Raw genomic sequence first — 10625 nt, 5'->3', positions numbered from 1 at the left:
AAATAATTAAATCATGCTAAAAATTTTAATTTATAAAATATATATTATAATATCAAATTATTTCAATCTAATATGGATATATTCATTTCTAATAATTAAATTAAAGTATTAGACTCTACAATTAAATAATATTTTTAACATCGTTGATGAATGGTCTTACCAAGGCTTAAATTTGATAATTGACCCTCTTAACAATAAACTTTTTGATGATGAATAACTATAGAATTTTTTATGGTTTGATTCCAATCTTCCTTATTTAAGAGATGTAGTCTTCCTAAAATTATAATTGTATTTTATGACTAAATGATTAAATATGACCATACAACCATCAAATTTAAATCCTAAGTCCAAATGACTCAAAATTGTATAAACAATAGACAAAAAACATATAATAATAGGCTAAAAATTGAAATAAACACACAAAAACAACAAATGACATGATTTCTAATTGAAAATAGAATACCTTTAGAATAAAAACAACAGACTAAAAAAATGGCTTCCCCAACTCTCAGCCTACATAGCTAATGGCATGATTACTAATTGAATATAGAATACCTTTAGAATAAAAACAACAGAGTAAAAAAATGGCTTCCCCAACTCTCAGCCTACATAGCTAATACTACATAGTCAATGTGGCTCTAGTATTCATGAAATAAAAAGCACATGTGCATGGTTGCTAATTGGAGTTTGATATTCCTTGTTCATTGTATTCATGTTTCAATACATAAACACATGATTAATTTGCAACGTATAAAGCATAGTGGTTGGTTGAAATATTTATGATGGATAGAGAGGTGAATGGTGGTAGACTCTTATAAACGGCTGTGTTGGCAATGGTTCATAGTGACAAATCTACCATTAATTTATTAATTAAAAAATCACTCTTAAATAAAAATGACAAATTATTAGATAAATCTTTTTCTAGGCTGCAAGCTTTAACTAAAATATGGAATTACCTTAATGAATATGAGTCTCAACCTTTATCCAGGACAGAGACTCAAACCTAGCCAGACAGAGTAAACCCTCACAATATTTATCACCGAACTTGGGCATTGCATGGATTGTTTGATCTACACACTGGCTTGCATAGTGTGGGAATATGATTAGGCTCCACAAAATGAAAAATTAATTCCAAAACCTAAGATTAGGTTAAATTATTGTGGGTAAGAAAGCTGAATAGAGCCTTGAAGCCTTGTCATTCAGAGAAATATAAGCCTGAGAGGATTTGAAATCCATATTTGGTTGGACAATTGCATGTGGACGGGGCTGTTCACGTGAAAGACCATGTGTATAGTTTTGGCCAAGATTTGGATAATCCTTGGGGTTTACATCCATTTGTTTCAATCTTCAAACAAAGAATATTTTTTTGTCAAGCTAAGTGTCACTGTATTTGTAGACTCAATTTAATAAACCAATAAGAAACTAAGTTATGTTCCCAACGTATCTGGGCAGGTAACTCAGCTCAACGACTACATTAGGAAAATTCCTTGTCGGTCCGTGACTCAGTTATTTACATCTGCTCAGACATCACTCGCCATTGATGATTTGAATATTATTCTGGTAAGAATTTCATAATGTGAACATAAGACTCAAAAACTATGATCTATTTGTCAACTTTACAGACCTGGGCTCATTATGAGAAAATAATGAGGACGTGGTTAAAATAACAATGACTTTATTACGATCTTATTTAGAATGCATATTGGATACCAGATGTCGATCTTTTTCTTGCATCTCTTTGATTGAATTTCACGATAAATATCATGAGAAACTAGTTATTTTGGAGATTACTATGAACTCCCAACGGAGCTGGGGAGAGGTCATATTTCCTTCAAATATGCAGGTTTTCTGCAGCAGATGTTGGAGCGTTTTATAATTACGTTCACATCTGCAGGCTTTGGTGCAATGGCGGATCTATAAATTTTGGTCTAACGACAAATCTATAACGTACATTCGTTGATTAAGAATCGAATGAATGTAACAAAATTTCATTTTGAATTGAATGAATGTAACAAAATTGCATTTTGAATCTGTACTAGAATGTTGCGTTCTGAATCTGTGTCTAGAGAAACTATAATTTGTTTGTGATCAATTATCACAGTGCAGGTTATGCGTATAAATTATGTACTATAGCGTATAGAAATAATTTCTTACCTTCTGAAGTATGTGAAAATATTTCCTTCTAAAGTATGTGAAAACATTTCCTTCCCCTTGGGTGGTCTAAGGATAAAGGATTCTTATTAAGCAAAACGGAATTCCAATAGGAATATTTTAGTGTTTGCTTTTATTTTTGCGGCAATGATATTGTCTTATAGATTCCAGTACGGTCACAACCATTTCCTTTCTTGAGTAGATTGCTTTGACCCGGAATTTTGTTTGCTTTTCGTGATTAAAAAGTAATGCTATTTTCTTCCGATCACGCCAAGCAAGACAAAAATTTGAAAGATATTATTCTAACGAGAGGTAGTGGAGCATCTTTTCATGGACGAATATAACCTATATTAAATCGCCTTTTCCAGCTGAACCCAATAAATCATGAATCACAGTTCATATAATGAATCCAGTATATACTGAATCATGAGAACCCATTAGTCATATCACCCTAAAAGATTGTATAAATACAGCTAATTGGTCAAAAAATACTGTTAGATTTTTGTAACTGTTCAGCTAAGTTCACTGGCAAAGTTGAATTGAATTCGGTGAAGCTAATTACAGGCAACGATTCCGGAAACAAAATTATAAGTTGGTTGGCCACGTAGACGTAGCGTAAAATAGATCTAACGGTACATTATATCAGGATCAAAGCTATAAAGAGGTTTTGTGACATAGATTACGTCTGGATCAATTTATTTTTACATAATCCAGAGATAAATGACGAAATAAGTAAGTATAGAGACATGCAAAACAAAAGAAGGTATTATGAAATCTAGTAATGGATACTGTTTAGACAAACGCAGAAAGATCTGTAAAGCTGGATGTTTTTTTTCCTTTACAGATAAACAAAGATTAGTAGGTACGTGCAAAATATTAACTTAGAAAAATAGCAATGAGTTTACATGATATGATTCAGACAAAAATGAATTTTCCAACTCTAAGCTGTTTGCTTCTCATACCGAGTGCTAATTTACAACTAGAGAAATATATAAGGAAGGTTTTTTGCTTGTTTTTTTGTGGTTTCTTAACAACTTACTAGAATTGAGATACCAATGGTGAATAACATTGGCCAACAGATGTTGTTTTACTTACCATATTATAATTCTTCTTCATCGGAGTTATCCCCGTCGGAGCGCCAGCGCTACCAAAATTGGTTCTGCTTGAGCAAATTTCCTTTGGAAAGCGTTGGTTCAGCAATCAGGAGGCGTCCCATGATTTTGGAGGAGAAAAGCCAGTATTTGCAGTGCCCACTGTGTGAGAAAGTGAATTTTCCCTCTTGTAAGGGACTAAATCAATCCCTGAACTGAGAGAAGCAATATTAAGAGTCCTTCCGAGCTCTTCTGCAGGTCCACCCACGCCAAGAAAATCCCTGGTTAATCCGTCTCCGCCGTCTTTAAGATTTCCCGCGCCTAAAACACCATGACCAGCACTCAATCTTCTCTGCATCATCTGTTGAGCTTGGTTTCGCGCGCCCAATGGAGACTGTCGTACAGATGGCTGGTTGTTATCACTCATTATTCTCGTGCCAGCCGCCCCATAACTCGTAGTGGAATCTCCCCCGAACGGAAGGCCGTTAAGAGCACTACCTACAAAATAAGCACCACCGCCCGCGCCTCCTGCAGAGAGGGAGTTCATCAAATCCTGAAGCCCGGCTTGCTGTTCTGAGGGTCTGAAGTTGATAGGTTGAGGAGAAGTCATGAAGGGATTCGAACCGTGGTGGTCGAGTCCTGAAACCATTCGGTGTTGATTTGCAGAGTCTGGCCAGGACAAACCCAGTCCTACATGATGAGATCCTGTGTCTGAGCCGGCCATGCCGAATGCTGAAAACATTGGCGGGTTCCCGGCGGTTGCACCCATCTGTGCGGCTTTCTGGAGCAAAGCTGTGGCCGACATGTAAGGATTCTGCTGCGCGCTGTTATTTTCATTAGTGCTACTGTATAGGCTGCTATTGTCGGTGTTTACATTATTAGAAGTGGAGGTCGTCAAAGTAGCAGAAGTTGATAGAGAAAGGCGTGCGGCTGACTGAGCCTGAGGCTGAGCCTGAGCGGATCCGGATCGATCTGCCCAATTTGCCACCCCGAAATGATCGGCGGTATTGGAGAAAATGTTTGAATAAAGAGCAGCAGGATTTGGCAGGAGGGCTGATAAGTTACCGGCTTTGCCCGCCGGAGAATCATCATAGTCTGACAGGCCAAGCATACTTTGCATGTTTTTCGGTGACGGTGCAAAAGGATTCACGTCCATTGAACCGAATTGATGGCCCCCGGTCATGTGGTGGGAGTTTTCGGGGGCTTGGCCGACCCAGAGGGATAGACCAGACCTGGAAGTTGCGTCCCATCTGGGATTCAGCAAATTGGTCTCTGGTATACGAGAGGAGGGTCTCATGGGGAAGGAGAATTGGTGCTGCAAAGAGGGGGAAGAAGAAGCGGTAGCTGCAGCAGCCGCAGCGCCTCTTATTACAGACATGTGACCAGCCGCTCCGCCCAGGAGATTGCTTTCGGGCACATGACCGTCGGCTACGGTTATTCCCGCCGACATTCTTGCGCTCTCTTCAGCCAAGGCATCGCAGAATGCTCGGTGAGTGATAAAGCTGTCCCTCCTGTGGACAGAAAGACAAAACGTTGCATTAAATGCTTGAAGAAGATCTTGCTATTTAAAGACAGACTGCCTAAATTTAGCATCCCCCATTAAATCAAATTCTTGAGCTTAGTCGTTCTCGTCTGGCGGCTTCATCAGTCTCCAAATTAAGCACTTCTAAACACAGTATTTCGTTGATAAAACAAAACTCTAAGCCCACAGAAATTCATAAATAAACTGTTGACACTAACAAACACTCTAACATGCCATTCATATTCCTGCAAATTCTCGCACTGAACGAGCTGTCCATTGATAGGGCTCGCTCCACCGTCCGCCACGTGAAAAGCTCGCGATAAAGTGCTTATGAAGACCATTTATGGACCCAGTGGACTCAGAATTAAATGTACCATGAATTTTTTTCAAACTTCGGTAAAACTTGAACAAACAACACAGCCGTACTGGAAATCCACAAATCAGAATCTGTAGATGAAAAATTTACGATTTTGAAGAGAGCAGCGAAAACAATTGACAATGTGTTTGTTGTTAAATAAATATACCTGGAGAAGAGCGTTCCGCAGTCGCATCTGTACTCGCGCGTGCCGCAAGTCTTGGAATGAGCCTTCCAATCGGACTGAACGGCATAGCGCTTGGAACACTTATCGCACTTCCATTTCTTCTCGCCATGCTTTCTACAGAAGTGCTTCTTCACGCCTGTGAGGTCTCCCAGAGCCCTCGCCGGATCGTGATGGACGCAGCTCTCCTCCGGGCATATGTAAACTCTCTTCCTGATTTCCTTGCTGCTCCTTTGCTTCAATTTCCACGGCAAGTTATGCCCTCGCCTGTGCAGCTGCAAGTTCTGATCTCTCTGGAAACCCTTGTTGCAGATTTCACAGATGAATCGGTTCGTGGTCATCAGAGTCCTTGGAGACAGCGCTATTACTTCCGCATCAGGGTCTGCAAAATCAAACAAAAAGCATAATACATCAATATTTATTCCACAATTCAAATCCAAAACTTCTACTTTGTACCAAAGGACGAAACCCTAATCTTTCATTAAACCAGAGGGTAAACAGTAGAAGAGAATTTAAAGCTTAAATGAGATGAAGGCCGGCAAAAACAAAACATACGGGGGACTATTTGCAGTCCCTTGCCGTGGATGTCACAAACTTATAATAGACAGGTACAGAAGAAGAGGAGGAAGAAAAAAGAATAAAAATATTTAGAGCCTTTGCATCGAAAAACGCATCCAAGTTGAGTAAAGATATAAATGATATTCGTATATATATACGCATATGCATATGTATAATGCTTGCCTGGAGTGCCAGGAAGGCTCCGCTTTCTTTTCTGGGCGGAAACAGTAGTAGCGTTGCTACTGTTGTTCGCTGCTGGCTGCACCGCCATATTATTTACATCTCCTCTAGTATCAGAGGAGATGCTTGCCTCTCCCGACGCCGATGTCAAATTAGACATATTTCTCTCCCAAACCGACACTCAGATCCAGAAACACTCACTGCTACAACAAAAGAAAGAAAGAAACGAACTTGATCTTCCCTTCACATAAATATTTCACTGCTACAACAAAAAGAAACGAGTTTGATCTTCCCTTTACATAAATATTTCCAATCCGCTACGATCTATACCCTAAGAACACCTTACTTTGACAAATGGATCTCCTCCTACTACAACCTTTACACTTCTGCTACACCTAAACGCCTACTCAACACACCACAATCTTCTTAGGGGCTATGTAACCCCATTAATTCCATTAAAGAAAACCTGAAGCAATATCTCAACTAAAATTGCCAGAATCCATCGTGCATGCTTCAAATGCATAACAATAACACCTCAAATCTTCTCAAAGCCACCGCAAATTCTCTCATTTCATCCTTTCCCGACTCAAACAACCTCAACAATCCACCGCCTCGAGCATAACAATAACACCTCAAATCTTCACAAAGCCACCACAGCTTCTCTTATTTCATCCTTTCCGACTCAAATAACCTCAACAATCCACCGCCTAGAGCATAACAAACACCTCAAATCTTCACAAAGCTACCACTAATTCTCTCATTTCGTCTCTCTTCAAATAACCTCAATCATCCGCCGCCTCGAGCACAACAACAATAACACCTCAAATCTTCACAAAGCCACCACAAATTCTCTCATTTCCTCTCACAAACATCCCTTTCCTTTCCTCTTCAAATAACCTCAATCATCCACCGCCTGGAGCATAACAAACACCTCAAATCTTCACAAAGCCTCCACAAATTCTCTCATTTCATCTCTTTCCTACTCAAATAACCTCAACAATCCGCCGCCTGGAGCATCATACTCCTCATCATCGACCACACTCGACTCCAAGGCCAAATCCAAATCCGCCGCCTGCTAGATTTACTCCGAGACACAACATGCACACGCTCCCCTCCACCGCGCTTTCCGTACCAAAATTAAACCGCCGCCTGAGCCGAAAAATCTGCTCAATAACAAACCCCAAACCTCAAACCCCAAAACTCCCACCTTTCCACCTCTCCCCCCATTCATTCCACATATACAGTTTTCATCTCATCCTCACACTGCAAACCGCCATCCCGCCGCCCTCCCCAGCTCCACAACCACAATACCATAACTTATTCAGAAAAAACAAGCCGATACAACCAAATCAACAGCATCCCGACGACTGTTGCAGAGACGAATAGTGCGAGGCAGCGGCAGAGCAACAATAAAGAAGAAGAAGAACAAGAGCAAGGGCAAAGGGGAGAAGGAAGGCATCCAAATCATGCATTAGAATAGAATGGCGTTTGTCGTTTCTCCTTGTTTTCTCCTCGGTAAAAATTTTCATGCCGGTTTCTCATCCCTTCCGGTTTTCCGATATCCTCCGGGTGGCACTCCGCCAGATTAGTACGTCAACAATTGTTGGCTAAGTCTGGTTATTTATATTCATAGATGACGTACATGCTCGCGCTCTTCACATTCCACATGACACTGCTGCCTCCACGACACTTTGAACTTCAAAATTATCGGCAGATCTAAACTAGCGCAAATGTCCCCAGTACGGGACGGTTCACATTCACTCCCATTTCTCTGGAGCGAACTCCGAAGCCTTTGGACTAGATCGCAGCCTTACACGTTTGAAAATTTTGCGCCCCTCCAATCCCTCCTTACATTCACGTGTATGCCAAATATTCGTTTTTCTTCTCGCTTCTCGAGCCCCATTTTTCTTAATTATTTATTTATTTATTTAAAATCGCTTCTCTAATGGGTCCGTGACTTAATCAAATCTCTTTCAATCTGCATATCCAAATTATATTTTCATAAATTTTTAAATTAACTTTTGTCAACCTCATCATGTTTTTTTCTACTCCCGGTCTATAAGCATTTTTATCGTTTCTCTTTGCTTTTGGTTGTATTAAATTTGCTTGCCAACGAGTTAAATTCAAGGTAATGGTTTTATTTATTTAATTAGTTAATTTAATTTAGGTTAATGGTTTTATTGACGGACATAGCAATGCTGAGTCACACAAACGTACGGAAAACGGAATATGCGGGCATTTGCTTGTTTAAAATTTTATTAAATGAGAACTTTGTATTTTATTTAGTTAGATGAGGCTATTTTTTTTCCCCTTTTATGACGGACATTAAATTTGATTTGGAATATTGAGATTAAAAAAAAAGCAGATGTATGATTCAATTTTAACTTATAATTCACAATAATTTATTGCGATTAAAGTTATGAATTTATTTTTCATAGTCTATGATATCAATTTCTAACTTTTGACTATGTAACATTTTTTAACATCAATATTTCATATCATACTTAATAGTTTATTAGTGGGATGAATTGGAGCGAGATATGAGAATGATACTGGATCATGGAGTATGAGCTAAAGTGTTGATGTTAAAAAAATGTTATTCATCATGTTAATGGATTATAAAGTAAGATCTAAAACGTTGATGTTGAAAAAATGTTATTCATTTTCTCATGGATTGTGAAGTTATTGTGTTGTTTTTTATTATACTATCTGAAATATTTTAAGCATAATCCATTTTTCTCTCGACTCTGCCTCTGCTCTGGTTCGGCCTTGTTTCTTTGTTGCCCTATTTCCCATTTTTTCTGCTAAGTTGGAAGAAACGACCATGGGGGGTGACAGACTAAGACTAGAACCCAACAAAACGAATGATTTTAAAGCCAGGTCGGTGGCGTGGTTTGTCTGCGCGGAAGGTGGGATTGATAAATTTATTGAAAACATGAAAGGAAACGATGAGACTGTCTAAGCAGTTCATCACCTCCTGGGAGGATAGAAGGGTCACCATGGGTGGTATTTCCTTTGAAATCAATGAAGAGATGATCACTCAAGCAACGAGTCTATCCATGGAGGGAAGGAAATGGAAGAAACAAAGCCGCATTTCGGATACCATCAACCTGAACTAGTTTTTCCGTGAGGGGGAGGACCCTGTGAAGAGGGCGGGCGACTTCAACTGGGAGGAGCTTTCGCCGCCTTATGACGAGGTCTGCTACATCGTAATGAAGTATTTCACCCTTGAAGGATGGTATGGGGTCTTCTACTATTATCACCTTCCTTTCCTTAACCATCTTAGGAATAAAGACCTTATCTCCATTCCTTTTTTTTGCTGCACTCTTTGGACTCTAATGTTAAAGATATTGTGGAGGCTAAAAAAAGAGGCAAGGACTTTCCTATTCTGTATCAAGTCCAGATCCTCCACCTTTACAATTTCCATCTGGCCCTTCCCCACCCCCCCCACCAGATTTCTGTCTAGAATGTGACTGAAAAATCAACCCCTAGCCATTGCTACTGATAAACCCGACATAAGCCCTCCTCGGTTACTTGAAATTGGCTCTTGTAGTAAGAAGAATAAAAAGTGCCATTCAAAGGATGCTAAAACCCCTAAGAAAGTTAAAATTCATGAAATTGACTCTGATGTGGAGATTACGGATGAGGCTAACACTCTCCGCTGCTCTGTGAGATTGGCCTCCAAACCCCCTGAGAAATCCTTTAGGGACCCCTCCTTATCCCATGAAACTTGGAATTCCATCCCTTCTAACAATGTGGCCCCGTTTCAATCTACCTTAACCCTTCACTTTGTCAGGTCCACCCACGCTTCTAAGAGTCCAAAGTTCCATGAGTTCGGAGGCTGGCCCTAAATCCCAAACCAACTCTCTGTCTGCTACTCTCAGGTTCGATAAGATGGTGGTGGTGGAGGAAGTGAGCAGCATAAAAGAGGAAGAGGACAACAATCTGGTAGATTTGGGTAAGAAAGTGGAGGGTATGTTTGAAAACTTGCAGGAAATCACTAGCAGAATGGAGGCCATCGAGAACAAGCTGCTGGACGTCTTCAAGTTTTCTCTGAATGTTATGCACTGCTCGATGACCACTCTATGTCTTCTGCACGAAAGCACAATCAAAGGAAAAGGAAAGGAGGATGAAGACTATAGGGACCTCTTCAAATTCCTCACCAAGGAATGGGCTAGGAAACTCCTCCCCAAGAGGAGCCATAGGAAAAAGAAATAGTTGTCTTCTATGGCCTGGATCTATGGTTTTTTGTTCGGCCCTAGTGGCCTATCGGCTTATAGTTTTAGTTTTTGGTTATGCTTGAACTTAACTATCTGTTGCCTTGCGTGGCATGCTTTTATTAAGGCTTTTATTTACTTGGTTAATATGCGTAGAATGATTAAAGTTTTTGATAGAGGAAAAGTTTAGGGGGCTGTATTTTTGCTGCTACTCTGCTGACAGTTGGCTTGCCACTGTTTTTCTTGTCTGTACCTGGGTCAACCCCCTTGTTTTGGTTGCTTTATTTATCAAAAACATTTCACATCAAACTCCACGATTCATCATCAAGATGTAAATTGAGAGTTGAAGCAGAAAAATAGATTTTGA

The 10625-nt window shown here is 39.8% G+C and overlaps 1 protein-coding gene across 1 annotated transcript; it reads right to left on the bottom strand.

Moving 5' to 3' along the window:
- Positions 1–3006: 3006 nt before the first annotated feature.
- LOC131044212 (zinc finger protein NUTCRACKER) lies at positions 3007–7619 on the bottom strand. The gene is made up of 3 exons (XM_057977488.2): positions 6045–7619; positions 5289–5685; positions 3007–4753 (listed from the first exon to the last, which is right to left on the bottom strand). The coding sequence occupies exons 1-3, from the start codon at positions 6199–6201 to the stop codon at positions 3352–3354; spliced, it is 1956 nt and encodes a 651-aa protein (XP_057833471.2). The 5' UTR covers positions 6202–7619; the 3' UTR covers positions 3007–3351.
- Positions 7620–10625: the final 3006 nt, after the last annotated feature.

The sequence above is a fragment of the Cryptomeria japonica genome, chromosome 6 (assembly GCF_030272615.1).
Source record: "Cryptomeria japonica chromosome 6, Sugi_1.0, whole genome shotgun sequence".
Classification (NCBI taxonomy): domain Eukaryota; kingdom Viridiplantae; phylum Streptophyta; class Pinopsida; order Cupressales; family Cupressaceae; genus Cryptomeria; species Cryptomeria japonica.
Note: the sequence above shows the minus strand (reverse complement) of the source record. Positions and strands in the feature narration are given on the sequence as shown.